Consider the following 26,783-nt stretch of genomic DNA (forward strand, 5'->3'; position numbering starts at 1 on the left):
GGGCCCAGAGGGCTTGGACCTGGGGACCCCTCCCCGGTCCTCTGTGAGACTTCCTCCTGACCCACCAGGGGCTCCTCTGCCAGCTCCGGGGGCAGGGGGGACCGGCGCCCGCCCCACAGAGGGAGGCAGCTGCAGGCCTGGAAGTGGGGTTTACACGCTGGAGAGGGGGCGCCAGGTGGGGAGACTCAAGAGTCTCCGGTTTTTCCAATTAGAGGCAGCTCCTGACTGCCAAGGGCAACCCTGCAGGGCGCCACGTCAGGCTCTCCAGAGGCCAGGGTGGCACAAGGCCTCCTGGAAAAACAGGTAGAGCTGGAATTCCCTCGGGACAAGACGCTGAGTGGCAGACAGGCTGGGGCGGGAAAGGACCCAGGACGGCGCCAGCCCAGGCCTCCCACGGCCTACGATTCGGAGCCGGGCCTGCCTCACTGTGTCCCCCGACCCCCGCCTCGGTGTCCCCGGGCGTCAAGCGAGGAAGCGCACGGGGCACCTGGAGGTGGGGGGCGCGGGTCCGAGGCGGGGGGATCCCCCGGAGCCCACGGGCAGCGGAGGGGCCGCCTCACCTGCGCCTGGCCCTTGCCCACGATCCGGTCTGCGTTCTCCCCGCCGTCCTCTTTGGTGAGCCTCGTCTTGTGGTAACACTTCTCATAGCACAGGATCCTCAGGGTCTGCGAGCCCTCCAGCTCGATCTCAAACTCCTGTGCCCCGGAGAGAGGAGGAAAGCCCCGGGTTACCGGAAGGGCCCTGCAGAGGGGCGGCCAGCGCTGCCGGCACAGACAGCTCCCCTGAGCCCCCACGGCGAGACCCTCCCCACTGTCACCCCGCGATGCAGACCCTCGGCAGCCGCTGCCCCGTGAGGATCACACCGCTGACTAGTGTGGGAGCTTCCGGAAGCTCCGGGACATCTCGAACAGGGTGGTCCCTGAACCACCCGCAACAGAGGCCCCGGGGCGGGGGGCTGGTTACGAACGAGAACCCCTGTGGGCTCTGGGGGGAGTGTCTCTGGGGGCCCGCTGATCACGACCGGCGCCCTCGAGGTGGGTGGACACTGGGGGGCCAGGGTCGGGGGCACGGGCGTGCTCTCTCCTGCTGCTGCAGACCCTCAAGCTGCTCCGAGGACAGTCTATTTGAAGGGAAAACAAACATCGACCCAGGGAGGCAACCCAGGCGAGGCGAGAGAGGGACCCGGGAGGAGAGGCTCTCCTCCAGGCTCTCAGCATGTCTGCCGCGGGGTGCGCGGGGCCTGCTTCCTCCTCCGTCACCCCCAAGACACCTCGGGAACTCTGGCGTTTCCCAGCAGGGTTTCACCAGCATGGGTTCTTGGTGGGGAAACGGGGGTCGGGGGTTAGGAGAGCAGGTATTTCTGAGCCTGATTGGGGGGGGCGAGGAACGGTGCACCTGCTGGGAACCTGCGAGAACCTAGACGGTCCACACGTGCAGCCAGGGTGGTGGGCTGCCCTGAAGCCCCTCAGCCCAAGCTCCACACGTGCAACCAGGGTGGTGGGCTACCCTGAAGCCCCTCAGCCCAAGCTCCACACGTGCAACCAGGGTGGCGGGCTGCCCTGAAGCCCGGTCTCTGCAGCCCCCTCGGCATGCGCTGCCTCTGCGGGGTCACGCCCTCCTGGATGGGCCCACCTGGCTCCGATACCCCCGCCCCGCCCCAGACAGCCCGGGCGCCCGGAGTTCTAACAACCAGGCAGGTCCACCGGCTCCCCAGGAGCCCGGTCCAAGGGCGGCGTGTGGCACGTCTAACGATCACGAACGTGATGCTGAGAACAGAGACCAGGGTCCTCTCCAGCCCAGCGAGGCAACCCCCGCCCCAGGAGCAGAGCCCCGGCTTCCGGGCCTCAAGAGTGTCACGGTGCCCAAGGCTCATTCCAATTTCGGAGCAAAAACACCATGGAAACCTCCCAGATAAACACTCAGCAATAACAAGGGCCTTAACGGTAAGAAGCACTTCGAAGCCCTTTTTCCAGATGCTCTGCCAACAAAACAAGTGTCTCCGTCACTGGCGGTAGGGGGCGGGGCGGGGTGTGTGTGTGCAGGCGAATTCTCAGGAACACGGAGATAAAATCTCCTGGCCCACCTGCTCCCCCGGGAGATTCCGGGAATGGCTGCTGGCACGGAGGCCGGCAGGGAAGCCCTTGGTGGTCACACCCCGTGGACCGAGCGTCTCTTGCTTGCCCAGAAGCGGGGCCTCACCTCGTTCCAGTTGGGCTCGGCCGTGTCCCTGTAGACGCGCGTCTTGGCTTTATTTACAAAGTAGCCGAAGGAATCCACCTCCAGGGTGCAGTACAGACCTATGGGGGCCACACGGAGAGCGGGACTGACCACCTGGCCCTCTGTCACCCACATTTCTCATAAAAGCAGGTGTTATTTTCTAAATCATAAAGAACAAAAAGCGTCTTGGGGTATTTTTTTTGGTAGCGCTGTGATGCCTGTGGGATCTTGGGACCCCAACCCAGGATGGAGCCGGTGCCCCCCTCCATCCCCTGCAGTGGAAGCGCCAAATCCTGATCTCCGGACCACCCGGAAAAGTTCTCGGTTTTCTTCCTAAAACAAGACACCAAAGCAGAGCCATCAGGACAGCCTCGAGGGCAGCTAGAGGCTGGCACCTGTCACGACAATCACTCTCCTGCTCACGGGCAGTAGCTCCGCCCTGGGAGGAAAGTGGTGCAGGGCCGTGGAGAGGGGCTCGGTCCATCGGCGTATTAACAAAGTTTTCCAGGCAAGAGTACTGGAGTGGGTAGCCTTTCCCTTCTCCAGCGGATCTTTCCCGACCCAGGGATCGAACCTGGCTCTCCTGCATTGCAGGCAGATTCTTCACTGTCTGAGCCCCCAGGGAAGCCCTGTTAATAAAGCTACCATAGGGTAAAGCGAAAATGTGTATTTGAATAAGTATTCAGGTTTATTCAAATTAGTTATGGTTTTGACTTATCCAGCAGAAACTGTGTCGCTCCCTCTGGAAAGCGGCTCTGCTGAGGCAGGAACGCCTGGGCCCCCACATTCGCCCGCTGTGAGCGTCCAGCTGGGTGCCTTCGGTGTGTCTGCAGAGCTCTGCAGGCATCGCAACCGCGCAATTTTAGTGCGTTTCCGTCACTCCTGAAAAGAGCTCTTTGGCCCATGTTTCCCATTCAACCACAAATCTATAATAAATCTGCTTTTTTTGTCTATCCAAATCTTTTGCTCATTTTTAAAAGACTGGGCTATCTCAGGCATGGCACTGTAAGCCTTCTCGATATATCCTGGATACAAAGCTCTGATCGTATCCACCCGGCCTGGAAACAGCTTCTCTTCTGGGGCTCATGAGGCACGTCTGGTTCGGTTTTGTAGCGACGGTGGCATGGTCAGAAGGGTGCGTGCCCCGCGTCCTCCTCCAAGGGGCCCTAAGAGCTTGGGGGTCAGGCTGACAGGTGAGTGCGTGCTGAGCCTGCGCCGAAATGCGACTAACCCCCACCACTCCAGAGTGGCTGGGGCAGATGGCTCCAAGGGGAAGGATTGAAAGGGTATCCCTTCGGCACGTCAGAGCAGCAAAACCTCCCCGGCACCACGGTCAAGGAGCCAGCCCTCAGCCTCCTGGAGATCTAGGCTGCATTTTGTTGATGTTCAGTCGCTCAGTCGTGTCCGACTCTTTGCGACCCCATGGACTGCAGCACACTAGGCCTCCCTGTCCATCACCAACTCCCGGAGTCTAACTCAAACTCATGTCCACTGAGTCAGTGATGCCATCCAACCACCTCATTCTCTGTCACCCCCTTCTCCTCCTGCCCTCAATCTTTCCCAGCATCAGGGTCTTTCCCAATGAGTCAGCTCTTCGCATCAGGTGGCCAAAGTATTGTAGTTTCAGCTTCAGCATCAGTCCTTCCGATGAATATTCAGGACTGATTTCTGGAGCAAAACCTGACCTCTACAATTGCACGACCTGCCTGCAGGGGGCAGCTCCCAGCTCCCAGAGTCTGAACAGCCAGGTGCAGGCGAGGGCAAGGTCCACCCCGGGAAACCGAACCCACACCCAGCAGGTGTTAGCGAGTACCACGCCCCAGGGGGTCAGCCGCCTCCCTGGTCCCCGCAGCCTCCGGCTCAGGGTCCGGCCACCTTACTCCCCACACCGGCCACCTTACTCCCCACACCAGCCACCTACTTGAACTCTGCTTAAAGCCGGTGGCAGAGTGGACGATGACATTCAGGAACCCGTAGAGCCCAGGAGATTCGTCATCTGTGCAAGAGACCAGACAGGTGAGCGCCCGTCCTCCTGGGAGGGGCAGGCAGGAGGCAGGGCTCTGCTTCAAGGACCCTCACGGGTGGGGGTGGGGGGCACCGCGTGGCTGTCACTGGCTTAGCTGGAGACCAGGCGACAACGTGAGCAGAAACACATCCGCTGTGGCCTCCACTCGGCCTTAGGATGGAGCGCTAAGTTCACAGCGTGGGCAAACCAGGCACGGAGACGAGACATGATGGGCTCTCAGGACAGGAGAGGGGCGGGGAGCACGGCACGTGGATGAGGCGCAGTGTGCAAAGCACGCTCTTGTGTGCGAGCGCGTGTGCACGAGTGTAACAGTGAACGCAGGTGCGGCACGACCACACGTGGGGGTGGGTGGGGGGACGGGAAGCAGGGCCAGACCGGAGCACAGAGGGTCTGAGGAGCGGCTCGGGACTCGGGACCAACTCTCTGGTCCCCTGGGTCACCCCTACTTGTCCCGTCCACTCCAGGGAGACGCAGGCAGGAGCACACACAAGCCCGGGCACGGAGGTCCCCGGCCCCAGGACAGCGCCGACAGCAGAAAGGAACGGCGGCCTGGAGGGTGCGGGGTGGGGGAAGCTCACCTTCCTTGTTGATGGTCAGCGGGATGCTGTGGACGGTCTGCAGCTTGACACACGAGTTCGTCAGCATCTGCAGCTCCACGGACGTCAGTGAGAAGCTCTTGAAACCTGAGACGGGGGCACAGGGGCGCCAGCCGGTGAGTCCACCCGGCTCCTTGGAACCCTGGGACCCCCTGGAGTGTTTTTTCCAGCTACCCTCGCAGCAGGCCCTCAGCACACCCCAGAGAGGAGGCCCACAGCGTCCACGTGCTCCCAGGGAGGAGCCGCTAAGGGACGGGGGGCGTGGCCCGGGGAGTGTGGAGGGAATCTTTGCAAGGTGCTCACACAGGGTCGCCTGCCACCTCGGCCTGGCCATATGGCAGTTGTGAGGGGTGACCCGGGGCAGCTTCCCGTGGGGTCTCCCCCGACACCCAGCGCAGCTCTGTCCGCTGCGCCCCCGTCTCTTCCCCAGGTGGGGGAACAGGCCTCACTTCTGAGCAGAGAACAGCCACTATAAGTAGTCTGGGCCCCCGGTTACAACAGGACACCGTGACGGGAACATGGGCGGGGTCCCAGGCACCGGCCGTCAGCGCCACCAGGAGCACCCCATCCCCAGAGATGGTGCCCTGGGGGGGACAGGGCAGAGGCGTGTGGAGCCCCCCCACCCACCCGGGATGCGGAGTTCAGCCTGGCTGCCCCTGCAAGAGGCACACGCGGGAACCTCTCAGCAAGAATGGCTTGGGAGTCCCAAGTCACTGGGTGTGGGGGCGGCAGGGAGCAGAGGAGGAAAGCAGGCAGCCACAGCCCCAGGTCCCAGGCAGGCTCTGCCCTCCAGCCCTGAAGGCAGCCAGGCAGCACGGGACAGCTGTGAGCTAAGCAGGAGTAGAGACCCGCTAATACACAGGGAAGCGCCCAGAGAAGGGCCCGTCCTGGAGCGGGATGGGCGCCCTGTCCCGACAGCGGTCAAGCACAGGGGAGCAGGGCCAGCAAGGTGTGGCCGCCCAGCCGGGCTCAGCCAAGGGCCCCGTGGCGCCAGCATCTGCTGGGCTGTGTGGCAGGGTGGCGGGCAGGCGAGGAGGGGGTGGGGGAGCGCCAGGGGCAGGCAGGGGTCAGGGCAGGAGACCCACCAGGCAGGGTGGGGGTGGGAGAGTTCAGGGAAGGCCAGGGGAGCAGGGGGGGTTCATGGGGGCAGGTCAGAGGGCAGGCTGGCGGTGCGCAGTTTCGAGGGCAGGGGGTCCTTTCAGGACGGCCCCTCCTCAAGCATCTTCTGTGTCAGGGCTCCAAGGCACATCTCACTTGGATGAGTTCCACGGCCTAGTCCGCTGGGGAAAACGAGCTCAGAGACCGCAGGGCCGATGCCCGAGCCCGCTTCTGGAGCCCCCGCCCGGCCCGGGGGCCACTCACACTTCTTCTGCTGCTCCCGGACGCTCTCTCTCCACTCGGCCCGCTCGTAGTCGGAGGAGATCAGAAACGTGTAACTCTGGGGGCGGGGGAGAGCACCCCCCGTCATCGCCACCCTGCCGACTGGGCGCCCAGCAGACCGGGCTCTGTCCCAGCCATCACGTGGAGCCGGCAGCGAACCCGCTCCGGGCGCCCACAGCCCCGCGCCGCACTCGTCAGAGCCGGGGGGTAGCGGGGTGCACTCGCAGCCCTGCTCCCGCACCCCCTGCCCACCTGGGTCAGGGTGATGCGTCGCAGCACGGGGCCACCGGGTCCCCAGGACGGATGTGCCGGGGGAGGGCTGATGCCCACCAGCCTGGGAGAGACCGGGCTGAGAGACCCCCGCAGAGACCCTGGGCAGGCGCGTGATGCCCAGAGAAGAGCCCTCAGGGTGGAAGGGAAGTGGTCCCTCAGGCCCACGGGCTCCCAGACTGCATCCTTGCACGGAGAGCCTGTGAGCCCCCAACCCTGTGGAGACGCCCCTGGAGTCCCCGCCACCTCCCAGCTGTGGGGGTCCGGGCCAGAGCCCCTAAGGGGAGCCCTCGGGCCCGTGTGCCATGCTGCACAAGCCTCTAGGGCCGAAGAGGGACCACAGGCAGCCAGCGGGGTGGGGGCGTGGCCAGTGGGAGCATGGCCATGGTCTACAGGGTGTGAATGGCGGGTAGGGATGTGGCCGGCGGGGAGTGGGGCGTGGCCTGCAAGTGGGGCGTGGTCTACAGGGTGTGAACGGCAAGTAGGGCTGTGGACGGTGTGGGGCGTGGTCAGCAAGCTGTGTGACCACGCCCGTGACTGGTGGGCGGGGGCGTGGCCTGTGGGCGTGACCTGGCTGTCACATGGGCGTGGCCTGCGAGGTGCGTAGTCCGCAGAGTGTGACCGGCCAGGTGCAGGCATGGCCTGTGGGCGTGACCGGTAGTGGGGGCGGGCCGGCATGTGGGCGTGACCTGACTGTCACGTGGGCGTGGCCTGTGGGCGTGACAGGCAGACGAGGGGGGAGGGGCGCACGCCGGAGGCATATGGGCGTGGTCTGTTGTGGGGGCGTGGCCTGAGGTGTGTGTTCGGCTGAGTGTGGCTGGCGGGCGGGGGCGTGGCCTGCGTGGCGTGGCCGGCGGTCACTCACCTTCCCGTTGCGGCTGTGCACGCGGAAGGCCATATTCGGGGACATGAGGAGCAGCAGCGACTCCTGCTCCGAGAGCTTCTTCCTCAGCCTCTCGATGGCCTTGCTGCCCTTGTTCGCTCTCTGCTGGGAGAGGGTGCGGCCACGTGTCCAGCCCCGACCCAGCGCTGCGCGCTCCTGCTCAGCCTGCCCACGGGCCTGGACCCTCGGGCCGCAGAGGACAGAAGCCCGTGGACAGAGCCTCGGCCACACCGTCCAGGCCAGGCCCAGGCTGCTGCCAGACGTGCTCACTGCATGCTCCCTGAGGGAGTAAGGCTTCCTCTCACTGACCTCCCTTCTTTCACTTTCCCCAAACTTAGTACAACCTCCAGAGGCCCGTCGTGACCCTGAGGGCCCCGCCCTGCTCCCGGGTCTGCAGATTTTGGCATCGCGTCACCTGGGAGTGAGGGTCCTGTGCAGGGCGAGATGCACCCCTAGGACCTGGTAGGGAAAACCCTCTTTTTTCCTGCCGTGCACCGCCCTCCTGAAGCCTCTGTCCCAGGGGCACGGCCTGGACACGTGCAGCAGTGGATGGGGCTCGACAGCCCTTGGGACACTGCCCCGGCCAGACAAACAGACAACCCAGAGTTTGTGCTGGCCCGGAGCTCCAGGCCTCCCCCATCCCCCGGGGTTTCTGGAGCAGCAGGGAGGGCGGGGCGGGCAGCAAAGGACGCCTGTCCTGCTGCACCCACTGCAGCAGCTGGGGTCCCTGGACGTCAGCCTTCTGGGGACCCACCCCGTGTTTGGCCACCACACAGTCCTACAGACTGACCCTACAGGTTGGGGGCTTGCCCTCACTGTTCCCTCAGAACACTGCTCCTCTCCAGAAACAACCAGGGGTCTGCCGGGTGCAGGTCAGACCCTCCGGAGGGGCCATGTCCCCCACCTGGGATTCGCTCCCCACTGGGGCAGTTATAACAAGGACAGCAAGGCAAAACCCCCGCCCCCTCCGCCCCAGCCTGGACAGCTCCATGTCTGATGGGATGCCTGGTGCTCCGAGTGCTCTTGGGGTCCTGGCAGGTCCCAGAGACCCACAGTGGGTCAGAGGCCCAGCAGAACTCGCCCACTGGGAGGTGCTGCTGCCCCCGGAGCTGCAGAGCCAGCCTGGTTCCCCCCCGGCCTGCCCGCGCACCTTCTCTCTCTGGATGTCACTCTTAATCTGGGAGATCTTGATCTTCATGGCGTCCAGCTCCTCGTCCAGCACCAGGGGGATGCTGGGCGCGGCCTCCGACTCGTCCACCGTCTGGAAGCTCAGGTCCGTGAGCGGGATATACCACTTGCAGTCGTACTGCTGGGTTTTGCTGGGGGGGGGGGCGGCACGTTGACAGGCTGCCCACCTTCCTCCCCTTAAGTCACCGTTTTCCAGTCTGGGAGCCCTGAGGTCACGGCCACGACGTCTACCTGACCTTCAAACCCTGCCTGTGGTCCCCGAGACAGGCCAGGATGAGGTCACAGGGGGACACTGGTGACCCAGCCCCGGTGGCCCCTGTGCAGGGACGCTGCTCACATGGGACGCAGGCCCCAGGGGTCTGAGATGCCTCATCCACTCTTTCCTGACACGGCAGACCACCTAGGCCGCCAAGGACAGGACAGGACTGCAGACGCCCTCAGGGCTGTAAATCCACCCAGTGTAACCCCCCGCTCTTGACAGACGAGGAAGCTGAAGCTGATTAAATCCACTCAGCACGGGGACGGCAGAGTAGCTGAAGAGCCTGGTCTTTTCCTTTGTTGCTGCCCCTGCACCCTGGGCGATCTGATCCCTGAGGGGCCGGGTGGGGTCTGCAGTCCAGGGCTGAAAGCCACGCAGAAGCCACCGCGTTCTTGGCCATCAGCTGGTGATGTCTGCCAAGGGCCAGGGCAGGGCAGGCACCACGCATGCCCTACCTGCTGCGGACCCTGCACCCCCGGACCTCTCTCAGTCACGACCTGACAGCCCCCCGAAGTCACAGTCAGGCTCCCCTGTTCCTGGTAAGAGTCAATAGCCCAGTCACTCACGCTGACCCAGGATACCTGCTAATGACGACCTCTGACCGTGAGCCTGGCACTGCGTCCAGCTGGAAACAGACTGTAGCTTAACGAGAGTGGCCTGGCCCACAGGAGGTGACCTCTGCAAGCTGACTGGCAAGAACACCCAGTCTCCTCCTGTAGAAACCGCCCCGGGTGCCCTGGACCCCGCGCCGGGCTGGGGCGCCACACGGCCACTCACCCCCCGCTCTGCTTCTTGAGCTTGGTGCAGAGCAGCAGGTCGGTGAAGAGGAAGACGTGCCGCAGCTTGCGGGCCCCCTCCACCAGCTCCACCATGAAGCTGTCCTTGAGCAGCTGCCGGTGCTGTGAGCAGGGCGAGACGGGGTGGTCAGGGCAGGGGTCGGGGCCTCTGCCCCCACCTCCACTTCCCAGCGCCCCCTCTGCCTGCAAACACCTCACACCCCTTGCCCTCTGTCCATTAAAGTCCCCAAGCGCCTGGGGCACACGGCCTGTGGGGGAGGATGCGTGGAGGCCGGAGAGAGCAGCCTGGGGGATGGAGAGCCCGTCTGAGCAAGAGCAGCCCTTGCCTCCCTCCCCAGGACAGCCCTGGAGACCCGGGCGGGAGGCTGGCCAGGAGAAGAGGGGACAATCTCGTGTGAGGGACCACCACCACGCCAGCAAGAAGGGCCCGGTGCTGAGGGTGGACAGCCGCCTGGTGAATGGGGAGGGGCCAAGCAGGGAGGACTCCGAGAGGCGGGCAGTCACGCTCAGGGCCAGGCCCGGATCTGCGGGCATCAGAAGGCCGGGCAGGGGTCCCCCAGCTGGGACCCTGCAGTCCAGTCCTGCTCAGGTCATGGCCCGCTGATGGACAGAAGCCCACACAGGGGTCACGTGTCTGATGCAGGCCCTGAGCCCTGAGGAGGCCTTGAACGGTGGGCGGACTCGAGGCACCAGCGCCCCGGCAAGCCGTGCGCCTCCGCCCTGGGGGCTTCCCTGAAGCACAAGGGCGGGTCTCCGCAGCTCTGACAGGTCCAGGGCATATGGCAGTAGGTTAGTCGCCAGCCGACAACCAGCAGCTACCACCTCGTCACCTGGACCAAGGCTGTGCCCTGCCGAGGACAGGCGGAGAGGCTGGGGGTGGGTCCTTGTGCCCACTTTACAGACAGGGAGCTCCGCCACCCACCCCCAGCGGCGCAGAGAGCAAGCAGGGACTCAGGGGTCTGCGCCCGGAGGGAGAGGGACTCTGCCCACCCAGCTTCAGGGAAGGCCCCTCAGAAAGTGCAACGTTCCTCCCAGTCTGCGATGGCTGGGGTTGGGGGGGGGCGGTGTGGGGCAGTGCAGAGCGTCAGGCCCGCTCATCGCGCAGAACTCCAGCGCTGCCTCACCGCAGCCGCCCCCGGCAGGTCCAGGCACCCGCACCCTACGTTCTTCTTGGGGAGGCTGTGCCTCTCTGAACCCCCTGCCAACGCTCAGCCAGAGCCCCCCAGAAGCTAGTGCATCCTGGGCGGGGCCCCCACGCCCACGTCACCATCACGTGCGGGTGGGCTCACGGCAGCCCGCCAGGCCCTGGCACAGAGCGCAGACGGTTCACATGGGCGCTGCCCACGCCGACCACACCGTACGTGCAAGGGTGGGAGGGCTGCCCGCGTGCCAAGGCCACGGCATGCGGTCACAGCCCTCCACCAGCCTGTGGCGCCGGGGGGTATGGGGGCGTGGGCACCTGATGGCTGGGTATGTGCTGGGGTGGGGGCAGGTCCCAGGACGCTGAAGTCCTCAAGAGACAAACGGGGCGATGTCCCCTCAGCAGGGACTCGGCAGAAGGTTCTCCAGCCCCGGAGGCAAGACCGGGGGACCTTCTGTGAATTGGAGGGGGGACCTTCTGTGAGTTGGAGGGGGAACCGAACGGGCTGAGCTACTGGCCGTGGCCAGCAGAGGGCGCCCGACCTCCAGCTCAGAGGAGGACGGTCCCCCGGGCCGCAGGGCCCGAAGGCAGAATCGCCCGGGGTCCCGGCCCGACGGAGCCCCCGTAAGCACCCCCTCTCCCTGCCCCGGGCACCACCTGCATCCTCCAGGGCCGCCAGCATCAGTTCCCACACCCGCCCCTCCCGGCGCCGGCTGGGGTGGGGGGGTCGGGGGTGGGGAGACTCTGAGGGCAGACTTGGCTGGCAGCCAGGCCCCTCCCCATTCACCCTGGGGGCTGCGCCGGGCTGTGTCTGTGTGTGCCTGAGTAAGCGCATGCCGCTGTGTGTGTCCCCTTGGTGTGCCTGCATGCACACACGTGTCCTCCCTACCCCGTGTGTCCCCACGTGCCCACATCCGGGGGCGTGTGGGGGCTGGCAGGGAAGGTGCCAAGGCTGCGGACTGGCACCCCCTGCAAGAGACACGGCCTCATCCTCGGGTAACCGTGTCCACCGGGCCCGGCCCCGAGTCCGCACCGCCCTCCTCTCTCTGCAGCGGGGTCGCTGGTTTGGCCCCCTGGTTTCCCCAAGCCTCAGTGTCCTTCGAGCTGGGGACGAAGAGACCTCCCCGGTGGGCTACCGGCCCCTCTCTGCCGAGTCCTCTGGGGGTCGGGTCCCTGGTCCACAGTCTCCCCGTCCTTAAGTCCCCGCTGAGCCTCACAACACCTCTGCAGGGGAGACACCATCACCCCCATTTCCACAAAGGGGTTACATCAAGTGTCTCAGAGGAGCGCCTCTTTGCCAAGGGTCTCCCCCAGGCCGGCCAGCTGCCTCCGGCTGCCACCAGGACAACACGGCCCCTGGTCGGCCATGCGAGAGCAGGAGGCAGCCCCCACCGGACCCCCGAGCGCTCCGCACAGTGAGCTCCGCTTCCATCCTCCAGAGCGGTGAGAAGCTTCCACCCCTCCAGGCAATGGTGTTTTGTTACAGCCTGGCCCCGGCCCCAGCCGACGAGGACACGCCCCTGAGGGAGCTGCCGTTCAACGGGGGCGCCAGGAGGACAGAGTGACCCCAGGTGGGGCCGAGAGGACGGGAAGGAGGTGCTGGAGGCGAGGACCGGGGTGGGCCCGGCTTGGCTCCGAGCAGGGGCTGCGTTCGGCACGTTCTGGCACCTCGGTGGGGGTGGCCCGCGGCCCAGGAGAGGGCTCCGCTGAGTCACTGAGAAACCCAGGACAGGCGTCCTTGAGACAGCAAGGGCTGGGGCAGCCTGGGAGGGGGCTCCCTGATCCATCGGTGGCTGACTGACTAGTCCTGTCTGCCCTGGACCGGCCAGGTGTCCGTGCACCTGCCTTCATCCTGGTCTGCTGGTGACGGTTTAGTCGCTCAGCCGTTTCCGACTCTTCGTGACCCCATGGACTGCAGGCCCCTAGGCTCCTCTGTCCGCGGGATTTCCCAGACAAGGATACTGGATTGGGTGGCCATTTCCTTCTCCAGGGGCTCTTCCCAACCAGGGATGGACCCCGCTTCCCCCGCCTTGGCAGGGAGATCTCCTTGCTGCCAGGGAGGCTGGGCACTCAGGCACGACTTCCCCTGGAGGTTAGGAGCTTCAGGCCGAGAGCCGCTTGCTGGCTGCCCTGAGTGCCGGGCGGGTCACACTGGGCACTGCTGAGCCCGAGAACTCGAAGAAGCAGGAAGAGGAGGAAGTGGCTCCCGGCGGTGGCGACCCCCGCGCCCTGTCCCTGCCTGCACCCGCCCTGGCGCACGTCCAGCACAGTGCTCACGCTGGAAGCCAGCCCCCCGACTGGCACACCTCTGCCATCTCGCTGCAAGCTGCCTGGCGCGGGCGGGCCTCTCCAGGGAAGGGCGAAGACTGCCAGGGCGGCACCTGGCCCCTCTGTGCCACACCCTCTCCTCCAGGGACAACGGAGGGCAGGAGGGGCTCTCAGTGCGGGGCGGGGAGGGGAAGGGGAACCCCCCTCCGAGGACGTCAACCCCGTTCTCAGCTATGAACACACCATGCCCCGCTCCCTTTCTTCCCCGGGAAGTCCTTAAACCCGCTGTCAACTGTCTTATCCTGAAAGAATAGTCAGGGGGTCACGGAGCAGTCTCCAGGCAGACAAATGCCGACCGATTCTGGCCCATCTCTGGGACCCCAATCTGACAGAAGTGTGGGGGGCTTTGGACACAACCCCCGCAGTAAGGCTACCACATCCCTGCAACCCCACCCGGACGCCCCGGCGCCAGCCAGGGTCCCCCAGCCAGGGTCCAGGGCCGGGTGTCTCTGTGCTGGGCTGAGCTGCAGGGACACAGCGGGGCCCGGCGTCCCCCGCTGGGGCAGTGGCCACCGCACTCACCTCTCCCTTCTTCACGGTCATGGACTGCCGGCGGGGCGTGATCTCCTCGTTGATGCTGGACAGGAAGTTCTGCGAGATGCGGAGGGCGTCCTGCAGCAGCGGGTGGTCAGGGTGACCGGGGGGCGTGTGTTTCAGCAAGTCCTGCGTCGGGGGAAGGGTTGAGTCAGAGCCTCTGGGCCCGTCGGACACGCGAGCCGCAGACGCGCTGGGGGGACCCGGAGCCACCCCTCTGACAGCCCGGGCTGCGTGGCAGAGCTCCATGCCTGGGGGAGGTCCCGAGCAGAGCCCACAAGCCAATGCTGTTTGCACGCTGCCGAGAGGGGCTCCACGCTGCGGCTCTGGGGCAGGTTTCTCCCGCAAGGGCCGGGAAACTCTGGTGGGGCAGCCCCGTGCCCTGCAGGAGGCTGGCAGCAGCGCTGGCCTCTGCCCACTCGATGCCAGCGGTGCCCCCTCGTGTGTGGTGGCATCAAGCGAAACCGCCTCTGGACGTGTTTCGTGTCCACTGAGACCACCCGGGTGCGCTGGCCTGTGTGAGGCCAGCAGAAAGCCCCAAACCTTCCCGACTCCTGCTCTCTTAGATCAGAGCCTGGGACTTTCTCTCCACGGGGGATGCCGGTAATTCGAGCTCAAAGTCAATGGCTCTGTGGTCCAGAGCCACAGAACCCTCTTGTCTCCCAAATCTTACGGCAACGAGAGCCTGGGAAGATGAGACAAGTCAGGGAAGACCCCGGTGTGGGGGTCCCAGAGCAGCCTTCCCGCCAGGCCTGAGCTCATCGCTGCCCGGGGGCCGAATGGAGGGCCTCCAGGGCGCCAGCACCAGAGCCTGGCGAACGTGTGCAAAGCGCACGTCTCAGCTCATCTCCCTCCATCCACGAAGTCTCTGTGACGTAAGACATTACTAAACATGCACTGCGTGGGAAACCAGGCAGCTCAGAGGAGAATGGCGCGGAGCTGCCTGGGGCGCAACCGCCCTGACGCAGCACACAGGGGCAGAGGCCGCGCGCCCAACGGTGGGCCCAGCACACAGGGGCAAACGCCACGCGGGCAACGGGAGGCCCAGCACAAACGGGCAAACGCCACGCACGCAACGGGCGGCCCAGCACGTCCCTGTGAGTGATCAGGGCACATCGCGTGTGCTGGCACTAAAGATCCTCCTGGTGGGGGTTTGCTGTGGGCAGGGAGCAGGAGAGGAGACGTACGCTCCACACGCTTCTGCGGGCTGGTCGTGCATTTTTTAAAAATGCGCGTGTAAGACTTGCTCTAAAGACCTGTGGATAGGGTCGCGGGCAGTAGGGCTGGGGGCCTTCTTCCCTCTGCTTTTGTTTCTTGGGATTAAGATGACCAGGCTGCCCAGGCGGTGAGTGGTTAAGAGCCCGCCTGCCAACATAGGAGACGCAAGGGACGTGGGTTCGATCCCTGGGTCGGAAGATCCCCTGGAGGAGGGCATGGCAAGCCGCTCCAGTATCCTTGCCTGGAGAACCCCATGGACAGAGGAGCCTTGCAGGCTACCGTCCAGAGGGTCGCCAAGAGTTGGACATGACTGAGCACGCACGCACGCACGCACGCCGAATGACGGCCACCTAGTAACGTGAGTGACTCCCCGCTGTCCTCACAAGCAGCCCCGCTGGGTGGGCCCCCTCACGCGCTGCCCATCTGGTGGAGGGTGGGGTCTGACCGCAGCCCAGGCGGGCACCTGGCATCCGTGCCCTGCCCCCTCCCCCATTCTCGAGCCCCTCCCCACCCGTGCCCGCTCTGATGAGGCACTGGGAGCCCTGGACCACCCCCCACCCCAGGAGCCAGGGAAAGGAGAGGTGCCTCACTTCCGCATGCTCAGTACAGGAGCGGGCAGCAAAGAGGGCAGGTGAGCAGAGCTGACCGACAGCGGCGTCAGCCCCAGGAGAGCAGAAGCCAAGAGCCCTAGGGCGTGGAGGCCCTGGGCCCCAGAGACTCACGTGCAGGACCAGCGTGCTCCGGGTCACCCGGTCCACGGGCTTGTACAGCAGGGCTGTGGGGAGACAAGCAGGAGCTGAGAGGTCGCACGTGGAGGAGGCCGACCACCCGCCCTTGCTGCAAGGGTGGAGGAGGAGGTGGCCCTCACCCCACATCCCAGGGCACCCCACCTCCCCTCTGCTTGGGGACCGGGGTTGGGGGGAACCCGGTGCCTTGGAAGGCTGGGGACGTCGCTGTGGGCTTTCGGTCTGTGACGTCAGCGCCGGGTCCGGGGCTGATCCAGGACCCAAGCCTGCGAGGCTGCCTTGGCAGCAAGCACTCAAAGGCAGGGGTCAGGGAGCCAGGCGGCTCCCTGGGAGGATGGGCCGGTGCGGGTCCCTGCGGGCAGAACAGCCCGCCGGTCTCCACGCGGAGCCAGGCCTGGCGCTGAGACACAGCCGCCAGGTAAACCGGTGGGTCAGCTCGTTTGCTTTTTACTGCTTATGTACGCAGGCTGTGCCAGGTCTTGGCTGAGGCAGGATCTCTGATCTTTTTTGCTGCGAGCAGCATCTCCAGCTGCCTTCCGGGCGTTTCTGGAGCCCCAGCGGCCGGGCCGTCCCCTCTGCTCCATGGGCGGCACGGCCCACTGCGGGCACGGGTCCCGCTGTGTTTCTGCCGCTGTCGGCGGCGTCTCTGCCCGTGGCCCCCTCGAGCACTGCCAACTCTGCGGCTACCCCATTTCACAGACACGGGGGAGACCGGCTCCAAGCAGGGTGGAGCTCCGGCCCGGCTCCTACCACACGTGCTCTGCCCAGCCACTCGGGACCCGCCTTCTACCTGGGTCCTTCCATCCTAAACCCGTCGCGTCATCCGGAAGAAGGGACGATGTGATCCCCCTGCAAGGTCGCTGGACGACACCGCGGCACTGGAGAGGCCCGGGGGGCATCCCACGTGATCCCTGGTGGCGGCCACAGGTCCTGCCCGCATCCCGCCGTGCCCACCACTGCCCGCTCCCCACTCCCCTCCTCACCACTGAAGGTCTGCAGCAGCAGAGGGCACCCCGGCTGGGCGCCCTGTCCCCTCGCAGCGGCCACCCCCCACCACTCCCCCGGGGGCACGCAGGGGCCTCAGCACCAAGAACTCACTTTCCAGAGAGTTCTTGGTCGTCTGGTCCTTGGCCTCCCTGTTGCTCCTGGCTCGCAGGTTCTGCAGAGAGAAGAGCGCGTTTCCACGTGAGGCAGACAGAGCAGCGGCGAGCTCACCCCCCGGGAGCCTCGGGCAGGAACCTCGGCCTCCTCTCACACCGCAAGCCTCAGGGGTGTCTGGGCCACAGCGTGAGGGGCAGGGCTGACTTCAGCAACGGAAAGTCTCTGCTGTGAGATGCCCTGGAGGCTGAACAGCCCCTCCTCCTGCTGGGACGTCCCCAGGCATTGCTAGGCATCCCCAGGGCACACAATCGGCCCTGGCCGAGACCTCTGACGCAGAGGATCGTGCAAACCCAGACCAAAGGCAGCACCCCTCCCGGGAGCGTGGACCGGCTTCCTTGCCTCAATTAAACAGCATGCTTGGACGAAGGGGCCAGGGGCAAGGGGGGTTCAGAGCACCCCGCCTCGGGGCAGTCACCAGCAGGCATGCTGCCTCCATCCCTCTCCGGACTTTGCAAAAGTCCTTGCCCGGGAAGCAAGCAGAGCTTTTTTAGCAGGTGGGTCATTTTTCAACATAACAGCATTCACAGGAGCTGCCGATTCGGTCCGAGGTACCAAGAGAAAGGGAACGGAAGGGCCGTGTGCCTGAAATCATCCCTGAAAACCCAGTGCAAGGACTGGGAGCGAGAAACCCCAGCTGCAGACTGCGTTCCTGACCTCTCGGGCCGCAGGAAACCTCCGGGACCAGCTGCCCGACAGGCCCTGGTGCCCCTCCGGGGAGTTTAGTTCTCCGAAGAGGCTCCTCCATCGCCTGCCTCAGCAGCTCCCAGAGGGCAGGGGAGGGGGAGTGGGGAGCGGGCGTGAGAGCTCAGATCTGCACAATTCAGGTGCTGCTCCGGTGAGCCAGGGTGGCAGCCCACGCTTGGTGCCTCTGGAAGGCACGATGCACATGGGCCCCTTCATCGTCTCAGGGCTCGGGGTCGGGGGGACTGCCTTAAGGAAACTTATAAGTTTGGTTTAACCCCACAGCTCCCAAGCCGACTATAGACTCCAGAAGCCCTTTTCACTTGATTCCCGTTACCTATTAATCAGGGGCTTCCCTGGTGGCTCAGTCGGTAAATGAAATGAAGGAGACCTGGGTTTCATCCCTGGGTCTGACTCCTGGCTCGGGAAGATCGCCTGGAAAAGGGAATGGCTACTCGCCTGAGGAACTTCACGGACAGAGGAGCCTGGCAGACCACAATCAATCCACGGGGGTCACAGAGAGTCACACAGGACTGAGTGACTACCATTTTCACTTTGTTTCCCTCGCCACCTGTTTATTGTCCAGGGAGCTTGGGCTCATGGAACCCAGCACGCGCAACTCCGGGCTGACCGGACGATGGTAAACGCGGATTGCGCAGGCTGGTCCCGGGAGAGATCAAGGGCCACTGCTCCATGTCCTTGGAGGTGGAGCCGCTGTTCCCACCCCGAGCTCTGACCCCCACCCCTGAACGCAGCCCCTACACCCGTGGCCTGCTCCGTGTCCTGGTGGCTCTTTTCTCGTCCCGTGTGGTTCTGATTTCTCTGGGCCTGTTTTTTTGCTGTTTGTTAGTTATCTGGCTCAGTTGCAGCACACGGGATCTTCGCTGTGGCATGTGGGGTCTAGCTCCCCGGCCGGGGATTGAACCCTGCATTGGGAGCAGAGTCTCAGCCACTGGACCCCCAAGGAAGTCCCTCTCCGCGTCTTTTTTGAAACAGGGATGGAGAACCCGAGTGGACACCGCCCGACAATACAAAACTTCACGGCAGCCTGGCCGCTCGCTGCCCCTGAGCGCAGTCCTGTTTCCTGTGCCCGGGTCTGGGCTCGGATCCCCTCCTGCACATGGTCGGTGGGACCCCGTGAGCCCCGGGTGGTGTCCCACCGTCGCTTCCTCCCATTTCTGCAGGAACCTGTCTGGGTGGATGTGGACGTGGCCCCGTTTAAGTGCAGCCTAGTCTTAAAAGGTTATGACTCTTAATTTGTCAGGGCCACCTGGGGACTCGGCGCCTGCACCCCAGCTGTTGGGGGCGTGAGGGCTGCTAGTTTAGTGAGTGAATGAGAGGAGCAGACCGACGCTCCAGGCCAACCGGGGCGGCTGTGGAGGGCAGCGTGGAGCCAGCCTGCGGCCCTGGGCGCGTGCCGCCTGTGACCAGCAGCACCAGGCTGGGGGGAGGGCACCGTGGGCTCTGCGGGACGGGGTGGCACGTGTTAGCACCCTGGGGGCATGTCAGCGCCGGGACCCACAGGGCCCACCCCCCGACAGGCTATGAAAGCGTGAACGTTCCGCAGCAAAGCCTGGATGCGGCTGTCGGCACACATACGGTCAGTCTCCCGCAAGAGAGCCGCCCTCCCTGTTTCTGGCTTCCGTTTCTCTTCCTAAAGCTGAGTTCTCGGGGCTCCCTTGGGGGCCCACTGTTAAGACTCTGCGCCACCAATGCAGGGAACATGGGTTCCCTGGTCGGGGAACTAAGATCCCACAAGCAGGCAACAGGAAGAAATGAAAAAAAGCAGCTGAGTTCTCACTCAGAGGTCTTCTCATGCAGAATCCTTGCTTGGTGGGGCAGGCAGGTCAGGGCTCTGAGGAAGATGAGCCCCGGGAAGAGGAAGGTGTCCCCCCACTGCAGGGAACAGCAGGATGGGCAGGGCAGAGAGGCCCATCTCCTGCCTCCAGGGGCTCTTCCAAGGCCCCCCCTTGTACTGATACTCCAGGGCTCGAGGTTTCAGAGCTGCTGGGCTGGTGCAGCTGGCAGCCTGCAGCGCCCCCCGTCGTGGGTGGGCAGCCCGCCCCGCGCTGGCTGTAAGCCCCAGAGGAGCGGAGCACGAGGCCCCTGCCTGTTCTCCGCCCGCAAGGTGCAATGTCGGCCTCTGGCTCAGGTGTCGGGACCCCTCTGTTCCTGGGGATCTCATAGACAAGCGCAAGACAGCATCCATCCAGGCTGCCCAGACGGACTCCCCGAGCCGGGCCCTCGCGGCTGGGAGGGCAGGGAGTGCCCGAGGCTGCTTGGGACAGTGCCCCCCACCAGCTGGGGCTGACACGGCCCACCCGCAGGCATCCGGAAACACAAGTTCACGACCAGACCTCGGTGTGCAGTGCGTGTTCTCAGGGGTCACGGCGTGCCCATAATCGCCCACAGCACTCCCCCCCGGCCCCACCCAGGGAGGCGGAGGGGAACACCTCTCTGAGCAGCATCACGCGTACCTCAGAGATTTCTGCAAACTGAGCGTTGGCCTGGCAGCACTTCTCGGCTGTTTCCATGGCAACTTCATAGTTGTCCACAAAGGCCCGGTACACACCCAGCTGGCTGGCCTGCGGGGAGGAAGGCGGAGAGAGTGGGACAGGGGCCGGGCAGGTGGTCTCCGACCTCCCCTAGGCCCAGGCGCAGCAGCCGGTGCGGGGCTGCAGGAACCTCAGCTCCCTGCACACTCACCGCCGCCCACCTGCTTCCCCGGCCCACGCGCTGAGCGCACTTCTGCTTCCAACGCGACATGTGGGGAGGTGACTCACAGCCCCAGGCAGGTAGAGGCCCTCTTCCCAGCAATCTCCTCCTCCCACCCTGCTTGTTTAAACTGGGCCACCAGCAAATGGCTGCAGTCCCAGGATGTCAGTGAACAAAGATGAGGGTCTCCAGCAGGTGGGAGGGGCGGCCCCTTCTCGTCCCAGCTGCAGACGCCTCGCGGGACCCGTCCCCAGCCTGGGGGGCTGCACCGCTGTTGCTGCTGTCCAGTCGCTCAGTCGTGTCCGACTCTTTGTGACCCTGGACTGCAGCCCACCAGGCCTCCCTGTCCATCACCAACTCATGGAGTTTGCCCAAACTCATGTCCATGGAGTCAGTGATGCCATCCAACCATCTCATCCTCTGTTGTCCCCTTCTCCTCCCGCCTTCAATCTTTCCCAGCATCAGGGTCTTTTCCAATGAGTCAGCTTTTCTCATCAGGTGGCTAGAGTATTCAAGCTTCAGCTTCAGTATCAGTCCTTCCAATGAATATTCAGGGTTAATTTCCTTTAGGATTGACTGGTTTGATCTCCTTGGATCACAAAGAAGGCGGAGCACCGAAGAATTGATGCTTTTGAACTGCGGTGCTGGAGAAGACTCTTGAGAGTCCCTTGGACTGCAAGGAGATCCAGCCAGCAAGGAAGGGCTACACAGCTCTGCTACTCTACGACCTCTTCAGACACGTGAGAAACGCGCAGCTTAGCTGCCCACAGAGAAGACAGGCTCCCACTGCCCAGATGTGAGCCCCATCTAGACCCGCGACCGGGCTCAGGCGTCACTCGGCACACCTGGCAGGCGGGAGACCTCCACTGCCGGCTGCAAAGCAAGCGGCATTTGTCCTCCTGCCCCGACACTCAGCTGCGTCAAGACTTCCAAGGTCGGGGGCAGGTTTGTCTGCGGCCACCACCATCACCAGGGCCTCGGTCACCTCCAGAGGCAGCAGGGAAAGCCCAGCCCGGGCAGGTGAGGGCAGACCCCGTGACCAGCTGGCTGGGTTTCCTCCACTGCAGCCCGCCGGGAGCCGGAGGCCCAAGACTTCTGCCGATCCTGGCGTTTGCTCTGCATGGAACCTAAATTTCATTTCTACGTGCATTTGCATTTGTATTGAATTTTACGTTTCTTCGGATGGCAAGGCCAGATGCCCTCCACACTGTCTGGCCTTCTGGCCCCGCTCCCTGTGGGGGTTGCACCGAGGGTCTGGGGGCACCTGAGAAAAAACAGCAGCTGGAGGAGGCCCTGGCCGGCCCTGGCCACAGCGTTCACCCGGACAAGTCACTGCGTCCAAGACCCCAGGTCGCCTGTCATACGGTGGGACCCAGAGCCCCTTCTCCCCCCACTTCCCCGCTCAGTGAGAGTCTCCCGCCCAAACAAAGGCCCTGCTTCAGGCACCGTCACCACCAATCATTCAGACACAGTGCGTGTGGCCGGGAGCAGAGCGCACGGTACATAAGTAAAGAAACGCATAATATGACGGGTGGCTGATGGCAGAGCAGGGGAAAACAGCGGGGCTGCCGTAGGTACTGTGGCTGGGGTGACCTTTAGAAGAGGCAATGGCTCAGCCTAGTCTCGAGGGGATGTTCCTACTGAAGTGTGTATCAGTATCCCTAAGTCGAAGCCCTGACCCCGAGCATGTGACTGTAGCTGGAGATGGGCCTAAAGAGGTGATGGGGAGAAAATGACGCCATTACGGGACTTCCTGGGTGGTCCAGTGGTTAAAACTTCACCTTCCAGGGCAGGAGGTTCACCCTCTGATCAGGGAGCCGAGATCCTGCGTGCCTCGAGGCCAAAAAACCAAAACGTGAAACAAGAGCAACAGTGTAACAAATTCAGTAAAGAATGTAAGAATGGTCCACATCAAAAATACTGTTTTAAAATACATGGGCCTGATCCAATCTGACAAGGGTCTTTAGGCGAAGAAAAGATTAGGACACAGAAACAGCCGGATGACCACGTGAAGACACAGGGAAATAACAGCCACTGACGCATGGAGGAGAGGCCTTGGGAGAAACCAGCCCTTGCCAGCGCCTGGATCTCAGACTGCCAGCCTCCAGAAATGCGGGGAGACAGACCTCTGTTGTTTGAGCCGCCTGGGCGGTAGCAAATACACCAACACAGAATCGGTGTTTGTTACTTTTGCCCGCTCTTTCAAGAGCTCACATCTCCCACGTGGCTTTGGAGAGGTTTCAGCAACTCCTGTACCAATCCGAATCCAGATGCACGCGTAACGGGACAGATGGAGCTCAGGTGCCCCAATCAGAACGCAAGCTGCACGGATGACGGTACAGATAAGATCAGGTGCACCAATCAGAACGCGAGCTGTACGGATGACGGCACAGATGGAGATCCGGTGCACCAATCAGAATCCGAGCTGTATGGATAACAGGGCAGATGAATCAGGTGCACCAATCAGAACGTGAGCTGCACGGATGACGCGACAGATAAGATCAGGTGCACCAATCAGAACCCTAGCTGTACGGATAACAGGACAGATGAAGATCAGGTGCACCAATCAGAACCCGAGCTGCATGGATAACGGCACAGATGGAGATCAGGTGCACCAATCAGAATCCGAGCTGCAAGAATAACGGGACAGATGATCAGGTGCACCAATCAGAATCCGAGCTGCACGGATAACAGGACAGATGAAGACCAGGTGCACCAATCAGAATTCAAGCTGCACGGATAACGGGACAGATGGAGACGAGGTGCCCGCCCCACACCATGTGAGGCACCCACAGGACACAGCATCAGTGCAGTGGTTAAACACAGAACCTGAATCTCTTCCTGAAAAAACATCCGACTCAAACCGGCCTGTACCCTTAAGAAAAATGTCACGGTTGCAGAAGACCAGCTCAGGTCAAGGAAACGGTACAGATGTTAAACTACAGAGACCTGGTGCCCACATCCTGACTCGGAAGGAGAACGGCCGTAAAAAGCAGGACACCTAACCTGGAAGAGATCCGCAGAAGGAGCGCGTATTGATTAGCAGTGTCACGTGAACAGGGACCACCTCCGATGGAGCACTGTCCTGTGGGCTGTGGAGGAGCCTGTCCTTAGCAAATACTCGATGACACACTTAGAGATAAAAGGCAGGAGCGGCACTTTACTCTCCAACTATTCACTGTGTGTGTGTGTGTGTGTGTGTGTGTGTGCGTGTATATTCAAAGAAGAGAGAAAAAGAGAAAGCAAAAGAGAAAGAAAGAGAAAGCAAAATGTTACAAGTGGCACAGCCAGCACAGACTACTTTGTGCGATCCTTGCAACAATTCAGGAAGTTTGAAATGATTAGTAACCAAAAAGTCTGAGCTAATGAAAATTCAGCCAGAAACAAAGCCCCGACTGGGTGGTGATTAACCTGCAGGAAGGGAGTCAAAGCAGTGGCAGGGAGGGGCTTCCCAGCAGCGAGGCGTGGCTCGCGAGTTACTGGGGAGCGGTGGTACCAGGGCTGGGGCAGTGCGGGCTCCTGGGGGTCCCAAGACTCTCCCAGCTGGGGAGCCCCACCCCACTGTGCTAACCTGAAAGCGGTGGGGATGGGGACCCGTCCACCTGTCCATGGGGATGCCCAGCACCCGGCCCCAGGGGCACACAGGTGAACACGCGGCACGTAGCCCCCCAGCAACCACCTCCCACGGCAGCTGCTCTTGCATAGGGCCACGCCTCCCCCACCTGCCTGCTGCAGCACCTCATACACCCAGGACACCAGGGAGACCAGAGCAAACGCTGCAAATCCCGGTGTTTGTCAGACTATTAATTTTTTTAAGTTTCTGGGTGACTTGAGTGTTATTTGGGGAAAAGCGTGGTTGCAGTTTCTGCCCACAACACGGGTCTTCAAAGATGGGGGTTTTGAGGATGGGGAGTACCGGTCTCCCAGCTCTCGCCCTGGGAAAGGGGTCCCAGGCGGGGGAATCTGAACCAAAGAGGCATTCCTCCCCTTCCTGGAGCCCCGGGCGGTGGACAGAGGGGACGGCTCACAGGAAAGCCATGCCCAAGCGGAACGCCAGGGTCCAGCATGAGCCGAGGCTGGCCACCTGGGTGTCTGGGCAGCCCAGGAGGGCTGGGGGCTGGCGCTCGGTCTCCGTGTACTCCCAGCACTGAGAAGGGGGCCCAGCGACCTCGTCCACCCCAGCCCAGAAGGCCAGGTTCTCTCTCAGGGAAAGAGCACGCACACAGGAGGCCCGGGCAACCCGGGAGCTGGGATTCCAGGTCCCTGGAGGGGGAACCCCGGTCACACCGGCCGGCCTGGCACCCGCCTTCGAAGAGTGCTGGGGTAGGACTCGCAGTGCTGGGAGGCCGCCTCTCTGCTGGGCCAGCCGCACACAAACCAGCCCTGCCGCCTCCTCCACCCCAATCCACGGGATGCGCCGCGTCTCCAGGGCGCCGTGATCACCGTCGCTAGCGATAAACTCGGCTCCAGGTCCTAAAACGGCGGCCACGGGAGCTGGGGCCACACAGGAGGCCTGTCCTCACCACATCCTCAGTCAGGGACCCGCCCTGGCTACCAGAGGGCTCCTCGCCCCTGATCAACCTTCCCTCCCCAAACTGCCTTTCTCTCGTTCTTTAAAAAGTCCTTGACTAATCCTTTAACTCAAGAGAACTGCAAACATGCAGCAAAGCCCGACGAGCCCCGCTGTCCCCACCTGCGCGGGCGGCTCCCGGCTCCCCATCCCGGTGCCCGCGCCTGGAAGCTGTCTTGCTGCCCGGTCAGCCGCCTCTTTGTGGTCCAAGGAGGGCCCTGTCTGGAGCCTGAGCAGAACTCGGGCGGAGCCGGAAAGCGCCAGCGACATCCCCGGGGCGGGCCGTGGGGAGAAAGCCTGGCTCGGCGTCCTCGCGTGGGGGTCCAGCAGGGGGCTGCCCAGCACCCACTCCTGCAGCCCAGCCTGGGCGTCTGGGGCGGTGAGATGCACCTGGACTCTCCCTCCCCACCACACTCCTGGCGGCGGGTGGGCGCCAGGCTCAGGGAGAGGCCTGGCCCCCCGCGCTCCCGCCCGTCACCCCGCGAGGCCCCGGGTTCCTCACCAGCTTCTGGAAGAGGTCGCCCACGCGCTGCTGGTGGCCCCACTGCTGCACGCGGGGCAGGAGCCCGTCATAAAAGTCCTTGTGGATCTCGTAGAGCTCAGGCACCTTGAAGAAGATGGTCTCGACCTGCTGGCTCGTCAGCACCGGCTGAGAGGTGGTGGCGGCCGCCTTCAAAGGCTTCATGGGCTGGAGGAGGGCACAGGCGGCGGGTTGGGGGGGGTGGCAGGGGACGGGGCTCGCCGCGTGCCAGGTGTGCGTGGTCATGTGAATGCACACGAGCTTCGGTTTTTAAATTTCAGTAGCCACAGAAACGTGAAGCCGGCTCGGCTGGGCACCACGTCTCACGAGTGCGTCCACTGCCCCCCTGGGGAGGGCCAACCTCCGCAGCAGGGCCATGTCCGGCCCTCCTGCGGGTGTTGGCAGGGATTCTGGGGGCAGGTGGGGGCTGCTCCCAGGCCTCCATGGCAGCACTGCCCAGGCCTGCCCTGCCCACCCAGCACCGCCCCCCCGGCCCCCCTCACCAGCAGCAGCGCCTCCAAGTGGCTCAGGTAAGTCTCCTCGCTAGCCAGGATGCCAGACAGGACCCATTTTCTCATCTCTGAGCCCTTTTCCAAGTCCAACTCACTCTGCAGGACAAAAGGACAAATGTCAGGCCTAGGGGGGCGGGTGGGGGTGGCGAGGAGGGTCATCGAGGTGGAGGAACCCAGATGACCAGCTTCCCAAGAAGGTTCTGGGTGGGATGAAACTCGGGAGGCCTGGGGGTCCCCCGGCAGGTCAGCCCCGGTTTCTGGTCCTTGCAAAGTCTGGCCAGTCATCCAGCAAAGCCGGGGGCCACCCTTGGCCTTGACGCCGGGCAACGGGCAGTGGGGAGCTGGGCAGGGCGGCAGGCAAAGCCCTCCTTCGCACCTGGAGCCCGTGACGGAGGAGGGAGGAGCGGCCGTCCCGGAGAAGTTGAGCAAGGCGGGGAGAGGGAGGGGGGAGGAGGGGCATCGGGCCCAGCGCACGGCCACCGCGGCCTCTCCGCCACAACCCCGCCTCGCCCGGCACCTGCCCAGCCAGCCTCAGCACTGCTGCCACGGGACCTTTGGACTGGCCAGGGCTGAGCGGCCCCGCCTCCTCCCCAGTCACAGGGCGAGGCTGGGCCTGACGCCACCTGCCCAAGGGAAACCCCGTCTCCTGGGACCAGGGCCTTTGTCCCTTAAACCTGCTGTTCTGAGCCTGCTTTCTAGACGATGGGACCCACACACCTGTGGGCTACAGCAAGGACCCCCTCCTCCCGACTCTGCAGTCTCTGCCTCGAACACAGAGCTGGCAGGCCCCTGGACGCAGACGGGGGGGGGGGGGGGGGCGGGTAGGGTCCTGGAGGCCAAGACCACACTGTAGCGCTGGGTGTGACGGTGTCATGCCAGGGGTGTGTCCCCGGCGCCCCAGAACACGACTGTCCTTGGAGATAAGGGTCTTTAAAATCGTAATTAACACGAGGTCAGTGGGCTGGGTCCTAGTCCAAAACGGCTGGTACACCCTTCTAAGAAGAGATCAGGTGATCGAAAGGCACAAACTTCCAGGAACAA

General features: G+C 63.8%; 1 protein-coding gene across 2 annotated transcripts in view; it reads right to left on the bottom strand.

The window, feature by feature from the left end:
* Positions 1 to 560: 560 nt before the first annotated feature.
* The window catches only part of BCR (BCR, RhoGEF and GTPase activating protein), a gene marked incomplete at its 3' end in the record, with an annotated part of 72,743 nt that continues 46,520 nt past the window's right edge, over positions 561 to 26,783 (bottom strand). The window contains 14 exon segments of one of the 2 annotated variants that reach the window (XM_018044398.1): positions 561 to 695; positions 2,200 to 2,297; positions 4,139 to 4,213; positions 4,822 to 4,926; positions 6,202 to 6,277; positions 7,355 to 7,477; positions 8,523 to 8,691; positions 9,597 to 9,718; positions 13,608 to 13,748; positions 15,560 to 15,612; positions 16,682 to 16,742; positions 19,903 to 20,010; positions 25,213 to 25,398; positions 25,734 to 25,838. In XM_018044398.1, the coding sequence (XP_017899887.1) occupies positions 561 to 695; positions 2,200 to 2,297; positions 4,139 to 4,213; positions 4,822 to 4,926; positions 6,202 to 6,277; positions 7,355 to 7,477; positions 8,523 to 8,691; positions 9,597 to 9,718; positions 13,608 to 13,748; positions 15,560 to 15,612; positions 16,682 to 16,742; positions 19,903 to 20,010; positions 25,213 to 25,398; positions 25,734 to 25,838 (1,557 nt within the window). 2 annotated transcript variants of the gene reach the window in all.

This window comes from Capra hircus, unplaced genomic scaffold (assembly GCF_001704415.2).
Source record: "Capra hircus breed San Clemente unplaced genomic scaffold, ASM170441v1, whole genome shotgun sequence".
NCBI lineage: Eukaryota > Metazoa > Chordata > Mammalia > Artiodactyla > Bovidae > Capra > Capra hircus.